This window comes from Myotis myotis, unplaced genomic scaffold (assembly GCF_014108235.1).
Source record: "Myotis myotis isolate mMyoMyo1 unplaced genomic scaffold, mMyoMyo1.p scaffold_m19_p_8, whole genome shotgun sequence".
NCBI lineage: Eukaryota > Metazoa > Chordata > Mammalia > Chiroptera > Vespertilionidae > Myotis > Myotis myotis.
Genome location: NW_023416390.1, coordinates 64,281,609 through 64,306,535, shown reverse-complemented (window position 1 = coordinate 64,306,535; position 24,927 = coordinate 64,281,609). Strand labels below are relative to the sequence as shown.

At 43.7% G+C, this 24,927-nt stretch overlaps 1 protein-coding gene across 2 annotated transcripts in view; it reads left to right on the top strand.

Moving 5' to 3' along the window:
• Nucleotides 1-24,927, top strand: part of LYPD6B (LY6/PLAUR domain containing 6B) — a 77,641-nt gene that overhangs the window by 9,796 nt on the left and 42,918 nt on the right. For both annotated transcript variants that reach the window (XM_036320372.1, XM_036320373.1), the window contains one exon: nucleotides 16,171-16,239. In XM_036320372.1, the coding sequence (XP_036176265.1) occupies nucleotides 16,171-16,239 (69 nt within the window). Of the gene's footprint in view, nucleotides 1-16,170; nucleotides 16,240-24,927 lie in introns of those variants that run through there.

Below are 24,927 nucleotides of genomic sequence, written 5' to 3'. Positions count from 1 at the left end.
AAGAAATGAATTCTCTGGTTTCCTTAGCTGCTCATTTTAAGTCACTTGAGCTGGGGGGGGGTGGAAACCACAGCACACAGCATAACCAGGCGCCTAAGAGTAGTCAGCAGTTACTGCAGGGTGAGGAGAAATCAGTTTGAAGGAAGACTGTGAGGAGGTGTCACCTGAGCTCAGTCCTGGAAGATGAGCAGGATTTTTTGTGCATATATTAAACTTGACTGTGTATCCAGAACTGTGTTAGAACGGGGACCCCAGGGTGAAATAAGTTATGACCTGAGCTGACAGTCTGGGAGGGTGGAGATGGACTGAGCAGTAAGTTGCAGTCTAGTACAGGGGATGGCAAACTACAGCCTCTGGTCTACAACCAGCCCAGCACCTGAGCTGAGAATGATTTTTACAAAGCAAAGAGGGATGGGTGTGTGGTCTCCCAGCACTGTTTTATTGTTTTGTTTTGTTTTTGGCTTGTCATGCCGTAGTGGAGCTCCTATCTGGCCCTTTAGATGAAAGGCGTAGGGTTTTATGGGTTTGTATTGCAGCATACTCCTGGGGCTACAGAAACACAAAGAGGGGACAGTTGAATCTGCCCAAGGAAATGAGAGATGGCACCCACAGAAGAGATCCTACAGGAACCAGCATCTAATTCCTCTTCCGCTTGCTATGCCTTCCTATCCTCCATCCTTGATTGCTTATCCTTTAAGAGTTAGTTGTTCCTTCACCTGCTCCTTATACAGTGTGGCTCCTGATGCTCTCCTTGTTACCGCCCACTCATTGTGTCCTCTGTGCCTGCTTCCCTAAAGCAGGGTTTCTTCACATGAAATCAATGGATGGGGCTCAGGGTTCTGAGCACCCCTCAACGAAGAGCAAACCGATGCTCATGTGCATTTTTCTGGGAGGAAGGTTCAGATTCTTTAAGAAGCCCATCATTCAAAAATGTTGAGAAATACAGTTTTGACGTGGGTATCTGAAAACTCAAATCGTTACTGCTGATGGTGGGCTTTAACCAGATCAGAATGAAGTAGAGGGAGTGTGAATTCCCTTCTGTAGTCCCAGTCAAGATTGTAATACAGTGATGGCGAACCTATGACACGCGTGTCAGAGGTGACACGCAAACTCATTTTTTAGTTGATTTTTCTTTGTTAAATGGCATTTAAATATATAAAATAAATATCAAAAATATAAGTCTTTGTTTTACTATGGTTGCAAGTATCAAAACATTTTTATATGTGACATGGCACCAGAGTTAAGTTAGGATTTTTCAAAATGCTGACACGCCGAGCTCAGAAGGTTCGCCATCACTGTTAAAATAGCTCTGCCCACTGGTTGGACATGTAGTGGGACCTTCCTCTCAAAGCTCTATGTGCTTCAGCTGCAGGTGCAGTTTTTCTCTTTGGGGGGCATCACAGGGCATCCACCTGGATGCTCCATACCGTGGGGTCTGAGAGAAGGATTAAGGTGTCAAAAATGTAGTTGGAAGAGGAAGCCCAGGATGGCGAGGGCGAGGAAGAAGAGAAGCAGGACGAGGGAAGGTGTGCTTTACTGAGCTGGCTGACGCCGTTCCCAAGCTTGGAAGAACCATGTCCGTCTCTTAGCAGCCTGTTCACTGGCTCAGCGCATCTCCAGGGGCGCTGGGGCCACACCTTGAAACAGTTCCTAGGACAGCTTCACCTTGGTAAAGCTCTGTCCCAGGAGGTGCCAACTCTGCCTCACTCCAAGCTGGCACCCTGCACCCCAAGGACTGCTCAAGAAGCAGGACCCATTCCTCCCAGGACCTTCTCAGCGGAACAAACACAGGAGCAAACATAAAAACAGAGAACGCGGTAGGGAAGAAGACCGTCCTCCTGAAATTGTGTGCTCATCCTTCAGTCTGTGCCTCCACCTGATATGTACAAAGCCTCTAGTCCACGCCAGTGGTGATACAGTGGGTGGACAGACACAGGCCCGGTCTCTTCTCTCACAGAGCTTAAAATTCAGCGTGGGAGACAGATATTAACCACGTAGTCACACTAGCAAATGTACAGTTGCAACTGTATTCAGTGCTCCTGGGAGACCGAAAGTACACTGCCCGAGAGCCATCATCAGGGGGAGGTACATGAGGCAGACAGGTTGGGGAAGGCTTCTGTGAACTGAAACAGAAAGGACAAGTACGGGAGAGGGAAGACCTTTCTAGATGGGGGCCTCCATGCCCACAGGCTCTGCGGTAGGCGTGGTGAATATGAATGCCAGGAAGGAGGCCAGTGTGACCTGGGCAGACAGAGCCCAGCGCAGAGAGGTGAGGATGAGGATGCAGGGCCAGAATGGCTGTGTGAAAGGAGTTTTGCTTTTCTTTGAAGAACAATGGACACTTTGGCAGCATTTAAGTAGAGAAGTGTGGGGATAGAGGCAATTTGGAAGGCCCAGGCATGAGGACTCCAGATAGTGAAGATCCTCTCAGCTTCAGACTGTCATGCCAGGACTCTGGCCGCTGGAGCCATTCCCATGAAACCCAAGTGTTAATGACCCCAGGGAATGTGCAGGAAAAGTGACTCCAGGAAACTCCCTGAAGTAGCAAAAATGGGCATTTGAGACTTTGGGGCTGGTGGTCATGGGAGACCCTCTTACTCATCTGCTGGCCGGGGGGACATTTTCCAAACGCTGCAGAGCTTTTGAAATTTTTCTAGATTACCTCTTAAGGTTTCCTGACAACATGGTTGGGTAGGGCAAGAAACTTGAGTTGCCCACATGGGAAGTTCTAGAACTGAGTCTAGCATACAGGTTCCTCCTGAGGTACCATCCCACAAATGGCGATGCTGGAAGATGGTCAGGTGGAGGGCTTCTCCCATGCAGTCCTGGGCCAGGACTCTGCCCCAGGTTCTCAGTGTTTCCCCCAGACCTTCCTGTGCCCAAGGCCCCAGTACTGCCAAGCGGCTTCTGGGAGCTCGGGGAGAGATGTGTGGCCAAACTGCACATTCAAAACAAAACCGTTTACAAAGGGGACACCCTACGGTGGGTGAAGCAATTTGAGAAAGAACTTTTTCCATCCAACTACCAAGTTACCTTTGGCTCATGATAAACAGAAGTATCCAGCTCATTAGCCCAGGAGAAGGTGTCTCGGAAAAGGGCAGGCTTTTCTGTCTCTGGCAGAGCTCTGAGGGGAATTTAAATTTATTCTGATTTGGCAGGAATTTATGTACATATTGTGATTACCTCCAGTCAGAGCAGATTGTCTGTGCTGCAAGAAGCCTTGGGATTGGGCTGAGCAGGCTGGGCTAATTACAAATTTATGCATAGAACCAGCGTGTGTGTGTGTGTGTGTGTGTGTGTTTCTAATCAACTCAAAGATGGTAGTAGTCACATGTTCTGAGCTGTGGGTAGTTTTGATTCTTCCTCTTTTCTCCAGGATATTTCAGGTGGCTGCAAGAGCAGACCTCCCTCGACCCATTGATCTGTATAGTTTCAATGCACAAGAAATAACAGGGAATATCTATGCACGACTCCAGTTCCTCCCATTCCCTGCAGTGTTCTGCATTCTTCCCTTCTGACCTGGGCAGCTGCATGGGAGAAGTTGATGTAACATGTCAAATCTTGGGTACTCCTTCTGAAAGCTTTTAGGTGCATGGTTGCTTAGTAATCCTAAGCAAAGTGTGTTACATCTTCCCAGAGAAATTCACAGCTGGGTTTGGACAAATTGGAAGACTTAAGAAAAGAGTCATAAAGGTGATTAAAGGCCGGAGGGAGAGACTGAACAGAGATTAAAGGAGTGAAATTCGGATCTTGGCCAAACGACAGATGTGGGAGGTGCAGAGGGCAAAACACTTAGAGGATGATAAACTGTTGGGACAGGAAGAAAGAGTGGCTGTTTCAAGGCTCTTAACCTCTCTTTGGGTCATGGGCCCTTTTGTGAACCCACTGATAGCTCTGAGCCCTTTCCTCAGGCTCACACACAAAGGGGCCTGTTTCTTTCTTGCTCCTGCTCTTGGCTCCAGACATGTGGTTCCCACACGTGTCTGGACTTGCCAGATGACTTGGTTTTTCAAGACAAGTTAAAAGTACAGATTATTATGTGAATTTTTTTATTTTTAAAATAACTGTGCTGGCCAAATTAAATATCTCTGTGGGCCATTGTAGCGAGCCTCTAGATTGCCATAAAGTCTTAGCTTCCTATAGTCTCTGAGTTCCTTGGATTCATCTGTGTGGTTTGGCTCCACGCTCCTGTGTGGGAGCCTGATTCTTGGCTGAGCTCAGCTGTAAGTTAAGTGCGAGCAGGTGGGGCTTTTCTGTAGGTGATGGATGGTGAGCAAATACGGGCATTTCTCTGGGGCACTTAGTTTTTCTGGAGGATTGTCCAGTCTCCTGGAGGGAGGCGGGAGGCGGGTGTGAAGGATGATGGAGGAGGAGGAAGTTACGTGGTTCTGTAGCTGAGTGCAGCTGTTCTGGGAACAGGCAGTTCAGTAAGCAGATTATCGCTAGTCCATCAGTGTTTAGTCCTACACTTCATCCCCCTGGCCTACTGTCTGATACCTTTGAATCCAGTGAATCCTCTTGTGAAAATTTTCCAGGGGATGAAGCCCTCATCTTCTTTAGGGTTAGATGCTTTACTACACTGGGTTGAGAAGCTCTGGGTCTAAATTGCTCTGTCTGCTTTAAGTAATCTCTCTGCTTTCAACATTCTCCCCTGCCCTCTTGCGTCCTGGAGCTTTCTGGTGCTCAGCCCCTAAGGATTCTACAGAACAAGTTAGTTTGCTCTTGTTGGGATCCTACTTTGCAAGCTGTTGGTAAGGCAAAGGATATCATGAGCTAAGTTACCATTGTTTTTCTGCTTTATATTCTCCAAAATCTCTCCTCTCTGTTATTTTCTTCTAACCCTCTTTATCTTATTAAAGAAAAATGTAATAGTTTTACTATTTCCTAGTTGTAGCTATTCAATAGTCTTAGCAGTCGTTTTAGTAGGGAGCCAGGCAGTAATGTGTTGTTGGTCTGCCGTTTTTAACAGAAAATCTTCCCGTTTCTTCACCGATTCCCTCTTATTTCTTCAGGATCTTAATTCGTCTATTTTTATTTTCTTATCTTTTCAGCCCTTCTGTTCTAAAGCCAAAATAATTATCCCCCAACCATTCTTTTCATGTTTTTCCTACTACAGTTGACATTCAATACTATATTAGTGTCAGGTGTACAGCAGAGTGGTTACACTTTGATATAACTTACAGAATGTCCCACCTGATATGTCTCTGACACCATACGTAGTCATTACAATATTATTGACTATATTCCCTATGCTGTACTTTGCATCCCTGTGACTATTTTGTAACCATTCTTTTTTACCTCACGTTTCAACACTAACGAGTAGCTTAATGTTGCTGCATCTGGTATTTTTAACCGATGTCACCGTCTGACTTCTGCCTCCATGATTGCTGATATTCTTTGAAAGGTCACTGATTCTCCAATTTAATGATGTCTTTTGGTCCTTCTCTTCAGTATCACACTCTGGTCACTGCGGATTCCTGACCCCTGATCCCTCCAGTGGCTTCCTGATCAAAGTGGCCCTTCTACTTCTGGCCACTCCTGAGCCTGCATTCTTCATCTTCTCTTCCTACACGTATGATCCCCAAAGACCTTCCCTAAGCCCTCTTCTCTCTCTTCTGAAACAGACATATCCATTTCCATGTGCACAGCTGTTCCTTTAAGTAGGGAATCCTGGATTTGTACGGTGAGTCTGGATCTCCTCCCTTGATCTAGTCCAGCACATGTAAATGCCAGTTGGGGAGACTTACACAGAGGTCCTGCTGAAACCTCAAAATCACATGTCTAAGACCAAATCAGTTTTCTGTCTCACAGCCTGTTCTTCCTCCTGTGCCTTCCATTTTTGTTAATGGTGTAGCTGTCCTCCAGTTCACTCAAGTGACCATTCTTAGGGCCATTTCTTAGCTACCACTTTTTTTCACCCCAGAATCTAATTACTGTAGTTACAAAGCCCTATTGCTTTTATCCTCACAGGGCCTCAGACTCTGTCCCCCATCATTAATTTCTATTACTACTACCCTCGCTTAGGACCTTACCACCTCTTGCTTGAATTATCTCAAAACATCCTCACTGCTCTTCCTACCTCTGCTTTTTCTTCACTTCAGTTCATCTTCCACACCAATGACTCCCAAATGTAGATCTAGTGACATCAAAATGAAATGGGATTTTTAAAAAGCGCATCTTTCTAAACACCTCTACTCAGTGATTGTGATTAATTACATCTGGGTGGGATGCAGGAATCTGAGCTTTTAAAAATGCTTCACAGTGAGTAAAGCAAATTTAGAACAATATTTACTGAGTGTAACATTTATATAATTTTAATTAAAGTAGTAATGCATAACATACCTACATATTTCTTTCTTTGTAGAATCATGAGTTGTAAGGATACTCACCAAAATGATATTATTTTGGGGAAGGGAACAAAGGGGAGGTCAAGGGAAGGTATAGTTTATTTCTCTTAAATCTTCTTAAGCCAAAATGGCAAAACATCAACATAATTTTATTATGAATGGAGAGGAGAATTGTTCTGTTATTATTTGTGCTTTTCTTTCCATATTAAGCAAGTTTGAATCTCTCCAGATGATTCTGATGCTAATCCAGGTTTAGGTTCTGTAATACCATGGAAGTGGTCATCAGAAAATGCAGATGTGACCACATCACACCTGTTTGAAAGCCTGCCTATCTCCTACAGAGTCAATTTTAAATTCCTTGGCTTAGTGTCCAATTGGCATGGCTTAGTGCTTGAATGTCGACCTGCGAACCAGCAGGTCCCGGTTTGATTCCCTGTCAGGGCACATGCCTCGGTTGCAGCTTGATCCCCAGTAGGAGTTGTGCAGGAGGCAGCTGATCAATGATTATCTCTCATCGTTGATGACTCTCTCTCTCTCTCCCCCCCATCCCTCTCTGAAATTAATAAAAATATATGTTTAAATTCCTTGGCATAGCATAGAAGACGCTATCCTGCCTTTTTGGCTTTGCCTTCTATTACTCGCCATTCACTCAGTCAGTGGTACAGAAATCTCTGCTCTTCGTGGAACCTGAGAAATGCCATTTGCTTTTACTTGGCTCTGTGTCTTGCAGATACTATTTCTTCTGTATTTTATTCTCTTCCCTGACCCCCTTCCCATCTTTTCCTCATCAAAATATTGTTTATCTCTCAAGATCTATGTTATGTTTTACCTTCTCTAGGAAACTTCCACCCCTTTCAAAAGCTTCCTTCCCCTGGGTGGGTGGCTCTTTGGTTGGAAAGTTGTCCTGATGCGCCAGGGTTGTGGGTTCAATAGTCATGGCAAGTGCAGGAAAGCAACCAATGAATGCATAAATGGGGGTGGAGCAATAGATCCACCACTCCCTCTCTCTTAAAATCAATCAATAAAAATTAAAACAAACAAACAAAAAAACCCCAAAAGCTTCCTCTTCTGCACTTTCCATAGATCTCCACTTATACTTCTTATTCACTTTTGTGCTCATTTCATCCTTAAATGTAAGCTATGTGCAGGCAAGGACTGTATTTTTCACTTACTTGACATATATTTTACCAATCAGATATTTCTAAGCACATGTTATGTGGAGGCACTGTGCTAGATTATGGGGGATGCACATGAGTAAAGCAGGATTCTGTCCAGATTCTGTCATGAGGTTGACGACAAGTGCTCAAGTCATTAAGGGGAGGAGAGAAGAAGAATGTCTTATCTGTCTGTCAGGCTATTAAATTTTAAAAGAAAGAGGAATATGATGTGGTGAAACTGGACAAAGACTTATGGATGAGTTGTCTTTGATTTGAGCTATTTTGGGTGAGATATTGACAAGGAGACATAGTCAAGGTAAAAGGCTGTTGAATTAATAAATAAATCCCAGGCAGAGGGACTGCAAAGTCTTGGAGGCCTTTGAGGAGCTAATTTAAGAACAGTAAGTAATTTACTTTGACCAAACCCTGGACCACATGGAGGGGAGCAGTGGAAAATAAGTCTGGGAGAGGGTTTGGGACTCAGTCTAGTAGACCCAGATGCTGGGCTATAAAATGATTGGGCTTTATTTGGTTAGAGACCACTGCAAGTTTGTGTACAAGGTTGTGGCATGGTCAGGCGCTATTAAGACAGCAACAGGTAGGATGGTCATAAAAGGAAGCTGGGAGAACAGGTAAGAAGAAGTCATGATCTGGTCTCGGACAGGTGATCCAAGCTGGACCAGGGTGGTTGGGCAGCAGGCATGGAAGAGAGGAGACAGGCATAGGCAATGCTGTTGAGTAGATTTGATTCAACTTCATTACTGTGGATTATGGAGCTGATTGGAATTGGGGGGCATGGGGGTGGGAGCCCTTAGAGATGACAGTTCAGCCTGGGCCCTCACTGGGAAATGGGTCTAGTAATATGAAGAAGAGCATTGGGAAAAGGAGAGGGCTTGTGATAAAAATGATAGGTTCTGGTTTTGGGATATTATAGTGGATTGAATAGTATCCCCTAGGATAGATATAGCTCAATCTCAACCCCAAGTATCTGTAAATGTGACCTGATTTGGAAATAGGGTCTTTGCAGATGTAATTAAGTTAAGGATCTCAGGTTGAGCTCATCTCGGATTTGAGGGTGGGCCCTAGGTCTAATGACTAGAGTCCTTATATGAGAAAGGAGACAGATATTTGATTCAGATACACAAGAAGAGCATGTGAAGACAGAGGCCTAAGACTGGACCTGTGTAGCTACAAGCCAAGAAATTGGACGCACCAGAAACTAGCAGGAGACAGACATAGGGCAGATTGTCCCTCTGAGAAGTTTGGGACTTCTGGCCCTCAGAACTGTGAAAGAATAAATTATTGTTTTAAGCCACTAACTTTGTGGTAATTTGTGAAGGCAGTCCTAGGAAACACACAGATATGCTCAGATTTTAAAACAGAGGACAAGAATTTATCAACCTCGAAGCTCCATCTGTAACTTTGTTATTCTGTATGATGCACTGGGCTCACCATGGTCATTCATTGTGAAGAGCCTGTTGCTGATTTAGTTTGGTGAGGGGGTGAGGGCCAGGGGGAGGAAGTAGTTGTTTTGTTGATTAAATGAGGCAGGTAGAGTGGATTTGCTTCCCTACAGGGAAGAATATTTCAAAAGCAAGAAGCAATTAGTAACTGAGCCTTTACTGAGTTTCTGTTTTGTGTTCCACACTATGCTGGGCATGGAAGGGGATATAAGAATAATATTCCACATGGACTCTTGAGATGCTCACAGCTCAGTAATTGAAACAGAACCATTAGCAAGGCTAATATGTAATCAGTCGTTTAGAGGTGTAAGAAAGATTGAATTGAATAAGGAATTCTCATTTTTTAAATTTTATTAATTGGATACTTGAATTGTTTCAAAATTCGTCACTGAGTTTCAGATTCTGTGGCAAAGTCACTCCATAGAGTGTATCCCTTGATTCTGAAAGTCAAATTACCCTTGGCTTGATGAATGATGCGTGCTGATTTAACCACAGAACCCTGGAATTTGTAGGCTGAGAAATTAGCCACCCCCCCTTTTTTTTCTCTTGCTTCCTGGCTAGGAAAATGCTGTGCAACCCTCAGAATCAGCAGGGGTGGAAGCACAATGACCCTCCAGTAATAGGAAGGGAATAAATCCAAGTACTGTGTTATCTAAATGGTTTGACAAGTTCTCATTTGCCTAATTGCATCAGTCTTCCCTCTCTCTTCTGTGGGCTGGGATTTGGCAGGCCTGAGTGTTAGTGTGGGTGTTAGTGGTCCCCTGCTGCTGGAATGTGCCCTGGACAAGAACCCCAGCCCTTCAGCCCTTCACTGCAGCCTAGAGAGGACCCAGGGGCCTTGTTTGCTGACCCCAAGAGTATTTGAGGGCATTACTTCTAATAATAGGAGGTTTTACATTTGTTTCTGGATGCTTCTAGGCAAAGCTATGCCGAGCTTGTGTTGGCTTTGGGGAGGTGACGTGAGCTAGACTCAGAGCTTGAGGACACTAATGGAGTTGGGACACTAGGATGGGCTGGGTGATCCCTTGTGTCCCCACTGTCCCTTGTGACTTACCTCCAACAGCCCATCTTGTTATGACCCCCCTCCAAATCCAGCGTAGTCCATCCAAGTCCTAGCATCTGGAGCCAGACCTAATACCCACCTGTGTTGTAGGACAAACATTACCTATGGAGAGTACGGAATTAAACTACGGTGTTTGTGGCTCTCAGCACTAACAGAGGACATCAGTCAGCTCTCATGTATGAACTTTTCCAGTGAAGGAGAAAGTAATTCTTTGTGACTCAAGTCTCAAAGCAACTGGGAGTCCTTTTGTCTGTATTAATCTCTTGCTCCAGACTCGCTTCAATAACATGTAAGACACTTTGGCTTGTAACTCTTCTTTTTAGGAAGAGAAGGAACTGAGGTTGGTTAAGCCAAGGCATCTGAGCCAGCCCTGGGTATGGAGGCATGAGAAATGAGGACAAAATTTCTGGGAACAGTATCCCGAAGATGCTGTTAGCAGGGTGGCTTCTAGTCAGCACAGAGCATTTGAGAAAGGCTGGGAAAGTTCCTATCATGTGGAGGCAGGGCCCTTGGGACAGTGGTTCATGTTTTGGAGTAGGGGGTCTTCAGGGTATTTCTGAGGTGTTTCTACTCATCACTTTCTTTGGATTTATAGATTACCCTGTTGGGGATAAGAAGATTAATGACAGTAAGACCCTGGAGAGTGGTGGGCAACAGAGTATCCCTGCAACCTTATAGACTCCTTCCTGGGAATCTGGTGTTCTGAGGAGAGAGAAAAGGGGGAGGGTATTGCTTATTCAGGGCTGCCATAACAACACCACAGACTAGGTGGTTAAACAACAGAAAGTTCTCTTCTCACAGCTCTGGAGGCTGGAAGCCTGAGGTCAGGATGCGGAAGGGGTGGCTTCTTCTGAGGCATCTCTCCTTGGTTTTCAGGTGGCTGTTCTCTCCCTGTGTCTTCACATGGTGTTTCTTCTGTACATGTCTGTGTCCAAATATTCTCACAGAGGGACAGCAGTCACCTTGGATTAGAGTCTATTCAAAGGACCAACTTTTAATGTAATCACCTCTATAAAGACTTTATATCTAAATCTAGGCACATTCTGAGTTCCTGTAGGTTAGGACTTCAACTTAATGACTTTTGAAATGAGAAGGACGATTGAGCCCATGCAAAAGGGAATTGGCATTCTACCAAGTTCAAGTTTAATTTTATAACTACTCTTGAACGCTGATTGCCTTGTTGAGGTTCTTATCTTTGAGAATGGATCCAGGCCATGAGAACTGTTCTTGAGCATGTGTGTGTGTGCATCAGAAAGGCTTGAATGAATGTAACACAACTTGGAGGGTCATGATGATTGTCATAGATAAAGTTTTAGTGCTCAAGTTGTGCCCCTTATCCACTTCTAGAGTGTGTAAGACTGATGCCCTGAGAAGAAGGGTTGAATAATTACTTGGGACAAAGAACTCAGTACCTTCTTGTTAGGGGGTTTCCTGTTTAGGCTAATTTGAGATCCTTTGTATTAGCATCCTAGTTTCAGTCTGTTGGGGCCAATTTCTACAACCCATGGAAATGTCTCCTGTTTTAGAGCAATGGATTCCTTAACTAGCTACTGAAAAGATAGTAGTCTTAATAGTGTTCATTTTGTTTTTATCTAAAACAACAACAATCTTTTGCTCTTGAAATCAGTCTTAAAAAAACATACAGAAGGAACTCAAGACTAAATTCTCTATACTTCTCTAAAAGATCTTTTGCTGTTTAGATGACATGTTCCTGGCTAGCTGAGCACCAAACTAGCGAATAAACTTCAGCTCATCCATGTGCTGACAGTCTGGGTGACTGCAAAGTCCTCCCAGCTGAGAAGTTAATGCTGAACAAACTGGCCTGAGTTCTCTATTGCTCATAATTTTGCTTGTAGTTCCCTTGCCAGTGCTCAAAAATGACTATTTTCATCACCTTCCTGGGGACATCTTCTGATGACTCACACTGGGCCCCTCTTGTGCATCTGAGTGCACAGTGGCATCTCCCCTCTGTGCCATCTGCTCTTCTATACACTCTGAAGATGAAAAACAGAGTGGAGTGCAGCTTCTTGCTTTCTCTTTCAACTATTCAGTTGTTTTGGTCGAGATAAGCTGTCTTAAGACCCATGTTTCCACCTAGAAGGCTGGTTACCTTATTTATTTATTTATTTATTTATTTATTTATTTATTTATTTATTTATTTACCTTATTTATTTGCCCAAGAAAGCAGAAGCTTATGGATGGCAAGCAGGTTGGGGGAGACATGCTTTTCTAGTTGACTTTGTTCAGGTATTTTATCTGCAGTACTTCATAGTAGTTTCTCTGACTTCTTGACATCAGCTGTATTTATATAAGCTTATCCTCACCGGGTTGGTGGCCAAGATGGCACTTAAGCTTTAGACACCGTGACATGAAGAATTCCACATAGTGGGGATATTCTTATCTCACTTCAGCTTTAACTGTGAAGAACATTAATTAAGATTGTGGGGCAGATTTACCTAACCCTCAGGGAAGAAAACCCATTTAATAGGCTTTAGTTTTCTTGCTGCTGCTACTGATTCTGAATCTAGGATTCATATGATTAATTGGTTCCTTATGGAGTAGTTCTTCTGCCTGTTATACACAGTTCTTAGAATACAGTTAATATGGAAAACAAAAAAAAGTTTTCACATTGTAAGTATTTGATGATTGTTAAAGTAGTTAGATAAAAATTGATTCCTGGATAAAGAAAATGTGGTATATATTTGCAATGGAATATTATTCAGACATAGGAAGGAATGGAATTCTGATACATGATAAAATATAGATGAACCTTGAAAACATTATGCTTAGTGAAATGACCCAAAAGTGCCGGGAGCCGGTCCATCCTTGCTGTTTCAAGGGACCTGGCATATATGGCATATTGTTCTTAATATGTTTGCTCACCTTCTTGGCACTATGTGTTTTAACCAAGGTCTCCTCTCTGAGAAAGGTTGTTTCCCCAGGTAGGGATTTTCCCCTGAAGTTAGGGAGGGAATAAAACCTCTTAACTAAGTGCCAGGCGGGTAATTAATCACTTTAACTACGAACAATCGTGCTTAAGCTACATAATCTTTACTCCCTGGAATGAAGATAAGAAAAGCCCTAACCTTTGTAATAGAGATTGATAGGATTGAATCAACTGGTATAAATACAGATGCAACAAGACAGCAAGACTCAGAACTTAGAACACAGAACTTAGAACACAGAACTTAGAACACAGAACTTAGAAGACAGAACCAAGAGAGACAGAACCTAGGCACAGAACCTACACAGAACATTCTCTAGAGACAGAAGAACTTCGCTGGAGAGAACATGGCAAAAGATCCTGGACAGAAACTGGCCTCAGAACCTAGAGACAGAACCTAGCAAGAGAACATGGCGAAAGATCCTGGACTGAACCTGACTACAGAAATTGGCAAGAGAACCTGACTAGAACCTGGTGACTGAACCTGGCTGGAGAACCTGGACAGAACCTGGCTGGAGAACCTGGATAGAACCTGGCTGAAGAACCTAGCAAGGGAACATTGCTACAGAACCTGGCTGGAGAACCTGGAGAACCTAGCAAGGGAACATGGCTACAGAACCTGGCTGGAGATCCTAACCAGAACCTCACTGGAGATCCTGACCAGAACGTGGCTAGAGAACCTTGCTATGATGATCATCTGAACGCCCTCTCCGTGTCATTCCTTCTTCACTAACTCCGTCCACACCTTTGGGGACCCCTGGACCCGCTGGGGTTGGACCCCGGCACAAAAGGACAAATATGTGGTTCCATTTATATGAGGTCCCTCAAATAGGCAAAGTCATAGAGATAGAAAGTAGAATAGTGGTTATCAGGGGCTGAGGGAAAGGGGTGATGGGGACTTACTGTTTAATGGATACAGAGATTCTGTTTGAGAGGATGAAAAATTTCTGGAAACGGATATTGGTTATAGTTGCAAAACATTGTGAATGTGCCTAATGCCACTTAACTGTACTCTTAAAATGTTAAATGGAGAATTTTATGTTATGCCATATGAAAACATTTAAAAAAAATTGATTCCAAAGCAGGAAGGGTATATGACTTCTACATGCAAACATAAGTTTAAACCTGAGCTTATAAACCTCCTGAGGGCAGTCTTTCTGTGATCTGCCCCGAGTCAGCAGCAGAGAAAACCTTCACTCCAGGCTGTGGCAGAGACCAAAGTCTCAGGCAGCTGTAGCCTGATTCCCACCCAGCTTTTTGTTGGGAGAAATGATCATATTTATGGGAAATATCTCATAGGATATGGAGTTCATTGTTCTTCTAGAGATTTTCCTTTTTATCCCTGGATCCAGCCAACTGCTGTGTGCTTGGACCCCATTTTGGCTTTGTATCTGGCCCTGAGGGAAGCGACAAGAAGCTTTATAGGAAACTCCCTACTGTGTACACTTAGAGGCACTATTAATTATTACTGACCACCCCCCCCCCCCACACACACACCTCCCAATGTGGGTGACAAAGGATACTTTAAGGATTTACCCAAGGAAGGGACACTTTGGGAGAAATTTCTCAATGATAAGAAAAAGCTAGGCAATATGTACATTGTATTTCATCTAAACGTCAATGTGATTATCTTGTGTCTATTTTCTTCTTTGCTTTGGCCACTAGGATACTCAGAGCCCAATTTATAACCATGTCAAGTAACAGTTTACTACTTTATAACATACATTTCTGTAGGCCAACTTTTCCTCATACTCTTGTAGTCCTTTTTTAAAATGTTGTCTTCTTTATGTAGTATACATATATTGTAAGTGACATTAGATGGTGTATATGTATGCTCATACGAGAGAGAGAGAGAGAGAGAGAGAGAGAGAGAGAGAGAGAGAGAGAGATGTTTATTTTAAGGAATTGACTCATATGAGTGTAGAGGCTGGCAGGTTTGGAATTTGCAGGGCAGACCAGCAGGCTGGAGACTCAGAGGAACCTCAGTCTTTACTCTTAAGACTTTAGCTGATTTGATGAGACCTACCCACAATATGGCGGGTCATCTGCTTTACTCAAAGTAGTTAATCACATCTAAGAAATATCTTTACAGCAATATCTAGATGTGTTTGCCAAACAGCTGGGTACTATAGCCCAGCCAAGTTGAATAAACACATACAATTAACCATCGCAGCCCTGGTTGGTGTGGCTCAGTTGGTTGGGCGCTGCTCTGTGCACTGAAGGGTTGCCCATTTAATTCCTGGTCAAGACACATGCCTAGGTTGCTGGCTGGATCCCCAGTGGGGGACATGCAAGAGGCAGATCGATGGTTCACTCTCACATCGATGTTTCTCTCTCTCTCCATCTCCCTTCTTCTCTCTCTAAAAATCAATTAAAAAATTAACCAACACAGGGATATACACTGAGTGGCCAGATTATTATGACCGGCCAGATTATTATGACCATCCCATCAGTACTTCATTGACACTTCCAAAAATATTGAATATTGAAAACTTCCTAAGCAAATACTCTCACGGTTTTATTATTATTATTATTTGCATAACTAATTCACTTCATTGTACTGATAAGGTGGTGATAATAATCTGGCCACTCAGTGTAAATATATAATACAATTTAAAAAAATTTGGGCATAATTGTTATTTGTTTTTTCCATTTGCTTATTTGAGTGCATGTAGAAAAAGTTTCCAATTTCCTCTCACCTCCTCATCCAGATTCAAGTCTCATGTTGTCATTATTTCATCAGCTTGTAGGGCTGCCTTCCAAAGCAGGTTGGTTCAACAGCATAGAGTCTGCATTGTTGTGGATGTGTTGAATGTGTGAATGTGTTGACTTGCCAACATACCCTGATGTAGGTCAGTGTTATACAGAGTTCTGCCTGATCCTTGCTAATCAGCCATTTTTGTGGAGGGACGTGATGAGGTATATGATTTCACCAATTATTACCATTTCCAATTAGTTAGGGTCCAGGTGCGTGGTAATAGAACGTTAGCTCACTCTCTCTCTTAACAGCAGTTCCTGACTTGATTCCGAGGATTTCATGCATTTGATATTGTTCAATTGGTTACATTGCTGCTGTTCAACTCTGCAAAGTCCTCAAACATCTGGACACCTGCCTTTTGCGAGGAAGCATTCCAGCTGTTCAGGAATCAACTCATCGCCAGCACTGGCTCTTACCTTATCTTTTTATCCTTGGCAGACTGGCGGCTACTTCCTTTGGGCACAGACCTCTTCACTGCTGGAGGCCGACACCACGCTCTCTCTCAAGGTAAGAACTGAAGTGATTACAGACAGCCTCAGCGTTTCATTTGGAAGCTTTGGAGTAGGTTGTCAGGGACCCACGTGTCCCCTTGGGTGTCTTGGGACTCTGTCTTTAGTCCATCACCTTGGTAATGTGCCAGGCTTTCTATCCCATTCTAACCCTTCCCTGCTCCCTGCGGTCCTGGCATTTCAAAGCCTGGCTTGGCTTTATTTCCATTTCTGGAGAACCCAAGGAGAGAGTCATGCTCAGGGGATGATCAGTGGATCACAGACTTTTCTAATTTGGTCAGTTAGAAGAGAACCTTCTAGAGTAATTGTCTCAGGTATGGGGGTGAGACTAGCTGGGGAGTAGGTAGGAAGTGATGCTCAAAAGTGTCTATGTCAAGTGAAATACATTGCTAACTTCGCTTAGTAAGTGTCTGCACTGATTATTGAGCGTTCATGATTAGAGGACATTTAAATGTTAAGGATTAGAAACCATCTCCTGATCCGAAATAGGATGAGCGTGTTACTCTCACAGAGAAGAGGCATGGCATCGATGCGGGCACCTTTAAAGTTGTGTTTTACTGATGACTGCTTTCTACTTCGTTTTGGCCTTTTGGTTTAGGTGTGGTGCTTCATACACAGGCTGATCAGGTTCAGTTGTTAGGCATGTCTCCTTTTTCCTAGTGAGAAAACTGAATCTGGGATCTGTTTTTCTGAGGTTAGGCTGCTGAAACCAAGGAATGTCTTTTTGAGGCTGCAGGGACCTGAGCCTGGTCTGCTGAGTAATCTCCCTGGCGTGGGCTCTCAGCGCCCAGCCCAGAGGCCCTCTGCTTGCAAACAGACCTCCCACCTTGCATCTGAAGGGTGAAGGAGGCCGCTTCCAAAGGAAGGTGTCTGAGATTGTGAGCTGATGGGGCCTGGGCCATGTTTACCTTCCTGTTTCTTGTCTAAAGATTGGATTATTAGCATCGTGTTTATTAGTGCTAATTATGTGTTTCAAGTACAAAGCCATATTCTGTAGATGTCTACTAAGATTCTTTGCTCCTTGCTTTATTTAAAAAGATGATATTGTACTACCCTAATTAGGTCCAAGAAAACAAGTAGCAATCTGTATGTTATCATCAATGTTACCCCTCAGGGAATATTGGGAGGCGTGTGAGCTGTTACTTCAACTTACGAGTCTGCTATTAATAAACCCGAAGTATAAGGAGATCAGAGAAGTGAAGGTCCAGCAATGAGGCATATGGAGAGTATTGGGTGATCTTCAAAAGCAAGGAAACTTAATGGCTTCTTAGTTATAGTGTTAAACACCGTGTCATGAACAGCAGCATCCTCCTAATGATAGTCATAATAATAATGATAGCAATGGTAATAAAAAATAATAACTCTAATATTTATCGTCTCTGTCACCACCATCATGACAGCTAACATTTACTGGCTCCCATTTTCTGCCAGGCACTAGACTAAGCATTTTATTTGCATTATTCTTTCTAATCTGCATTGCATCCCTATGAGGAAGGTCCTATAAACATCTACCTTGTACAGGCGAGGAAACTGAGGTTTAAAGAGATTAGGTGAGTTGCTCTAAGTAAGACAGCCCAGCAAAAAGCGGCAAATGGGGGAGTAACTGACTGAACAGCACAGCTTGGGGTCACTCATGCTGTAGCCTAGGCCCATTTGCACATATTTATGGCTGGTAATCCACCCTACTCACATGCCCTTTGCCCTCTGTCCACCTACCATTAGCATTTTGTCTCTTCTGCATGGATGTAGTGAAACATTAACAAATATATATATATATATATATATATAGTTCAAGACTGTGGAAGGGTATTTGGCTTATAGAGAATACAGAGAAAATAATGAAGACTAAAAAGCGCCCAATTTGAAAAGATGCCAACTCTGTAAGTCATGAACACGTTTGCGCGCTTTGCTCTGCCTTTCCCCTTGTGTATAGTTCGTTCACATAGTTACTGTCTGTTTATGTTTTGAGTTTTAAATTTAACAAGTCTTTTCTTGTGCCTTTGCTTTCATAAGCCTACTTTAACTGCTGTCTATGGTTAGAGGGCCCTTAAGTTGACGCCACAAGAAGTTGTATCTTTGAGTTGCTCCCCTGTGACAAGTGCAGAGCTCCTGCTCACAGAATGGGATGGCCAATTTCTATCTACTGACAGTTGACTTGGAGTTGTGGGGTGTCTATGTCCCCTCACAGTGTAAACACCCTGTATCTTGAGCAGGATCTCTATGGGGTTGGGCAGGAGTCTTACTGGCCCGGAGCCCAGGAGACCTAGACGTGGCTCTGTACTGAAATTAGCTGCACGTCCTTGGGTAAATTACTTCAGTTTTGCATCTTCATCCATGGACCACTTATGTCCAGTCAGCTCTATAATTCCATGAAATCAGGAATTTTCTGAACCCTCTTGACTTATACCCTGATCAGTTCCAATTGATGCAGCAATTTTGGTTGAACTCGGCTGGTTTACTCTAAGTTGCTTCAAGCAGGGAGTTTAGTTTTTCAAGATGACCAGACCTGTAAACTCTTCAAACGGGAGGTGTCATAGCCACTTTTCTATCATTCTTGCTATCCCCACTTCTCTGCCCAACCCCACCAACTTTCTCCCAAAACCCCCTCCCTCCAGAATAGACAGTACGAAGTGTGTGCTCACCAAATATATGAGGTGAACAAACAAATACATGCATGACTGAGGCTACTGGTCTTGGTCTAAGAACCTTTAGCACCAAGGCTGACCCAACCTATCAAATTAGTAAAATTGTTTCATGTAGATGTGGTGACTGTGTTTATAATAGACATGGAATTTTAAGCCTCCAAAATCTCTCGTAACATATTTCAAGTGATTTTCCTACCAAGATGATTACCGATTCTTCCTGCACGTTACAGATGAAAGAACACTGGTCTACGGAACTTGGTGTATTTTTCCCTGTACTATGTGTAGTGTGGTTTTCTTTTTGCTTAGGTCATGGGAAAAATCAAAGCTTAAAATGTATCATTTTTTTTTGCTGTGAACAGCAGAACAAAATGAAGGTGTTTGGGGCTTCCTGCATTCTCGGAGCCACATGTCTGGACTATGCGGATTACATTTTTGGTTCTGACTGGCTCCCCCTGATTCTCACCTGGTGATGCTGATTTTGAATTTGTTTGCTCACACTTGAAGGTATCTGCCCACTTCATTGTGCAATATATATTTTTAAAATATATGTTTATTGCTTTTAGAGAGAGAGAAAGGGAGAGAGAGACAGAGAGAGAGAGGGAGAGAGAGGGAGACATCAATGAGAGAGAAACATCATCGATCGACTTCCTCCTGCCTGCCCTCTACTGCGGATTGTGCCCCCCAACCTGGGCATGTGCCCTGACTGGGAATCAGACTGGTGACCTCTTTTAAAACAAAACAAAACACGTTTTAAAAAAACCCCATATATTTTTATTGATTTCAGAGAGGAAGGGCGAGGGAGAAAGAGATAGAAACATTAATGATGAGAGAGAATCATTGGTTGGCTGTCTCCTGCATGTCCCCTACTGGGGATTGAGCCCACAACCCAGGCATGTGCCCTGACTGGGATTCGAATTGTGATCTCCTGGTTCATAGATTGATGCTCAACCACTGAACCACACTGGCTGGGCCTTTGTGCAATATTTAAGACCTATGGTGTAAAGCTACTTCCAAGGAGGCCAAATCTTGCCAGGTCTGGCCCTATAAGTTATCACAGACTAAAAGGAACAAAAGCATGTGTTGTTCCCATACCTCTCTGCCCCCGCTGCCCCCGCAAAGACCCAATTTGGCACCTACCTTGGCACAGAGAGCTTGCCTTCATCTCCCAGATTTGATCATCAATTAGTCTTAGCTTTTCCCAAGTTGATATGCTGACAGTGGTGGCCTCACTGGGTGGCTACCAGGTGGGTGAGATGGGAACTTGGAAGCACCATGTGGGGGTGGGTGAACCTGCTGGCAAAGAGACAAGCAGCCTGGTTTCATAGGTGTGCTAGTGCATTTGAAATGCTACTGATATGAAATCCTCATTTGTTTAGGGCTCTGTAGCAGTTTTCTCTTGTTGCATAATAATAAACCACCCAAACTTAGTGGCTTAAAAGAGCAACCATTTTGTTTGCTCATGATTCTGTGGGTCAGCAATTTGGGCTGGGCTTAGCCATTCTCCCCTGTTGTATGCAGCTGGTGCCTGGTGACCTAGGAGACCTCAGTTGGGATAACTCATCTCTGTCATTTGTGCTTTCATCCTCCAATAGGCTAGCTCAGGCTCCGTCACCTGACAGAGCTGTCCAGCAAGAAGAGAAGAGCAGAAACTGTCCATTCCATTGGTCAAAGAATGTCATAGGTCCAGCCCACAGGGGAGGGGGCTGAAAATAGGCTTCACCTGTTAATGGAATAGCTGCAAAGAATTCATGACCACTTAAAATTTACCATAGGCTCTTAACTTGGATATGAAAGCAACCGCAAATTACTTTCATTTAAAATGATTTTTATTTTGCCTTTAAACTTTCTTGGTGTTATCATCTCATCTGAGAGAAGTCTGGAAAACAGAGGTTGTCTGGAACATATCCCAGAATATAATAATAAAGGTAGTAATAATAATGTTAATATTGTCCTTACTATATGCCAAGCACTGTTTTAAGTTCTTGACATATCATAATGCATTTGGTCATTACAAAAATCTTATGAGTAGGTACTATTTTTATCCCCATTTTATAGGTGAGAAAACTGAGGCACAGGGAGGTTAAGTAACTTCCCCCAATGTCATGAAGGTACTACATGGCAGACCTGAGGTTTCACCTCAGCAGACTGCCTCCAGAGTCTGCACATTAACCCCAAATGCCTCTCAAGTTAATGGAAACTAATTCTTCCTGACTCTGAGCAGAGTTTTCTCTTGGACCATGTAGTTTTTTGAGAGGCAGGGGGATTGGCTATTTGGAGAGGAACACTGAGAGTTTTGGGGTACACCCATTTGGCCAAAAACGGTGCTGGTCACATTGTAGGAGACCCTGATTAGAGATAATAAAGACACTTGTGATCCCATGCAACAGAGGGTAAGTTTCCTGGATGTAAATGTGTGGGAGTGTCTGGTGATGGTCATTGTCATGGTATCATTGTCATACTCTGCTCTTTGTGTGGGTTAAGTGTTTGAAGAATGAGAATATATAATAATGCCCCTCCCTGGCCTTTCAGAAAGCCTCAGCTCCAAAGAAAATGTGGTTATTTAACTTTTTGTTTAAGAGTAGGTTAACAGCCTCCTTTATACAGCATTTGTGGAACTAAATTCAGTCCATTCTTCAGGTAGTACCAGGTGGCTTAGCTAAGGAAAGTGGTAAATTTTACTGACATTTAAAGGTCACCCTGGCAACCATGGATGAAGCAACCCCTGGCATCAAAGTCTTAGTAAAGGGCCTACATCCCCTTCCTCAGTTTGAGGAGTGTGAAGCATGTATTGGAGTCTAATTCTTATGGGCAGTCATTGTAGCCATCTGCATCTCTGCTCCATCAAATACCATTGTTGTCTCTTTTTTTTTAAAGAAATTTTTTAAAAACATTTTTATTGATTTCAGAGAGGAAGGGAGAAGGGAGAGAGAGATAGAAACATCAACGATGAGAGAGAATCATTGATCGGCTGCCTCCTGCATGCCCCCTACTGGGGAACGAGCCCACAACCCAGGCATGTGCCCTGATGGATTCGAACCTGGGCTTCAGTCCACAGGCTGATGCTCTATTCACTGAGCCAGACCAGCTAGGGCCCATTGTTGTCTCTTAACTGCACAACTAGCCAACTAGCCTCCTTGTTCTGACATCCTCATTCTCCTATGTTGACTGAGTGACTGTTCCTGCTGCTGGGAGGTTTTGCCCACGCTTATGTGTCCATAAGAGCCTGCATGTTCACCCTAAGGATGTCCAGATAGAATCTGAACTGGCAGCCAGGCAATCTGGGCATGCGCAACCCCACCAGAGAGGGCTGGCTGCCCCGCCCCTTCCATCACCTCCCCCCTTCCCACACCGGGAACCTCCCTGAAGGCCAGATTTCTTGACTGTCAAGCAAGAAAGCCTAGGGATGCTTTCCTCATTCTTTCGGAAACTCTGTTACTTTCATCATCTTTTCCTTCAGCTCATCTTGGAGAGTTATAATCCTGTCCTATCTACATTAAGTACTTTTTCCTTTTTGGGTGCTTGCTTCCTTCTCTTCTTATTCCAAATAGCTGGGACAGCTTATCTGCTGCCATAGAAGCGAGGCAGGTCTCTGCAGCAGTGATTCTCCCACAGTGCTTTGCTGAAGAGCTCAGCCTGCCTTTTACGACAGGATGAGAGGACAGAACAGAGGCAGGAAGCTCCCTTTGTTTCCGAGGCCTTTGGGGCTGTTCTTTCCCGGCCATAAACATAAACATAATTGCTTCCTGCCATGGTCTGGCTGCCTGGCCATCCCGCTTTCACTGCCTCTTGCATGGTGTCCAGGACTACCAAAGCCTGCACCTTGGGCTCTCCGTCATCGGCATTAGTTTGCCTTTGGCTTTGGCTAACATCACCTATTTTGGAACTGGCCGTCCCCAGGAGGAGGCCTTGATCTAAGTGTGGAGGAGGGAGGAGAGGTGAGAGGCAGCCGCCTCAGGGACAGTGAGCAGGATGACTGCGCTTAGAAAGCTGTGCTTCACCGTGGGGCCCTTGGGAGCACCCAGAAGTCCTCGAGCCTCCTGAAGGGGAGGTTTCCTCCCCTTAGCCCCAGACAGGACGGTTCAGACATGGTACTTCCTTGAATTCTCCACAGTTTGGACTCACCCTGTGGTTGCTGGGTTTCATTGTTCCCCTATCTTGTTGATTTTATGACCAATATTGTGGGAAGACAATACCTGAATGTTTGTGTAAGCCCCTTCTTTTTTTTTTTTTTCCTGGCAGTAAAGGTGATTGCTTAACAATAAACACAGAAAGGGAGTTAACAAAAATAACTTTGCTCTAGGCTGGCTCTAGGCAAGGAAGGCTGAGCCAAGAAGGCATTTTAAATGGTTAGAATGGGTATTTACACATCTGCCCATGCAGTCCCCAGCCCCCAGCCCTTAGGAGCAGGCACTTCAGCAACTTTCTTACAGCCCTCAGTGGCTCTTTCTTGAAAGGCTGCGTTCAGCAATCCAACCAAAGCACAGCATTTCAAATTCAACCTCAGGCCGTTCTCAAAATTTTATCTTCAGAAAGTCTTTCTAGAATAGAGATGAAAACTTCTTTTGCGTCTAAACATGACAAGCCTACACATGACTCTGCTGTTCTCATCATGACAACTTTCCATGTGTGACCTATGAACATTGAGTCCTGTCTACTTATTAGCTGTGGTTCCCCCCTTCTCAAAATGTGGGTACTGCTAGGATAAAGAGGGCAAAAGAGGTTAAACCTGGGATGTTAGGTCTGTGTTTACCACCCAGTGGAATGACACCAGACGGATGGTGAATCAATGTGTTTGGATAGTGTTATCTGCAGCATAGACTCTGATCATGGGGGCCTTGCTTCTCTTTTGTATTTAAACCTCAGGTATACTTCCATCAGGTGTGTGGGCAAGCCTTCTTACCTGAGTTTACTTCAGAGCCTCCACAATATATCCAGTCAGATTGTTGCCAAAATGGCACATAGCATAAGCCTGTTTAGCTGTTACCTAACAGAACTTCAAGATAAGGCAATAATGTAGGATAAACCTATTAAATCAGTTTATTTTCTATATTTTTAAGTAGCACGATATTTTTAATTAAACAGTATTTTTAAACTTATTGAACTATAGTTGGTGTATAACATTGTATAAATTTAAGGTGTACATGTTGATTTGGTACATATTGTAATATGATTGCCATTTTATAGTATTTGCATCTCTATCTAATCACATCACATCATTATCGTTTTCTTTTGTAGTGGGAATAATTAAGATCTAGTTTCTCAGCAAGTTTGATGGTGATAATACAGTATTGTTGTTTATGTTCACTATACTGTGTGTTAGCTCTTCAGAACTGATTTGGCTACTACATGCAAGGAAACAGTATTTTAACGTACTCCCCCCCCCCCCCCAAAAAAAGGGGTAAATTAGAGTAATGCAATATGGAACATAGTGGAGATTCTGATTATTTACAAACTAGAGGCCCAGTGCACAAAATTCATGCATTGGGGGGGGGGGGGGATCCCTCAGCCCGGCCTGCGCCCTCTTGCAGTCTGGGAACCCTCGGGGGATGTGTTACTGACGGCTTAGGCCACTGCCACTGCGCTCGCCAGCTGTGAACCTGGCTCAGGGCTTCTAGCTGAGGAGTGCTCCCTTGTGGGAGCACACTGATCACCAGGGGGCAGCTCCTGCATTGAGCATCTGCCCCCTAGTGGTTATACGCATCATAGTGACCGGTCGTTCCCCCATTCTGCCAATTTGCATATTAGCCTTTTATTATATAGGATGAGGATCCCTAATGCATTCATGATTTGCTCCTAAGATTGATTATGACGCTGGAAGGGAAAGGTTTTCAATTTTCAAGTCTTTAAAATGAACTGCCATAGAGTCTTTACCTTTCTCTTGCTAATGTGTGTGCTCACCCTGTTAGAATAAGGCATCGTATTAGTTTTATAGAATTTCTTTATAGGATTCCATAACTGAGGCAGTGACCAAGAGCAGAGACCCGGGTGGTGTTCCCCTAGGATTTCTTCCCACTGAAGTTACAAATGTCCTCTCAGCCATT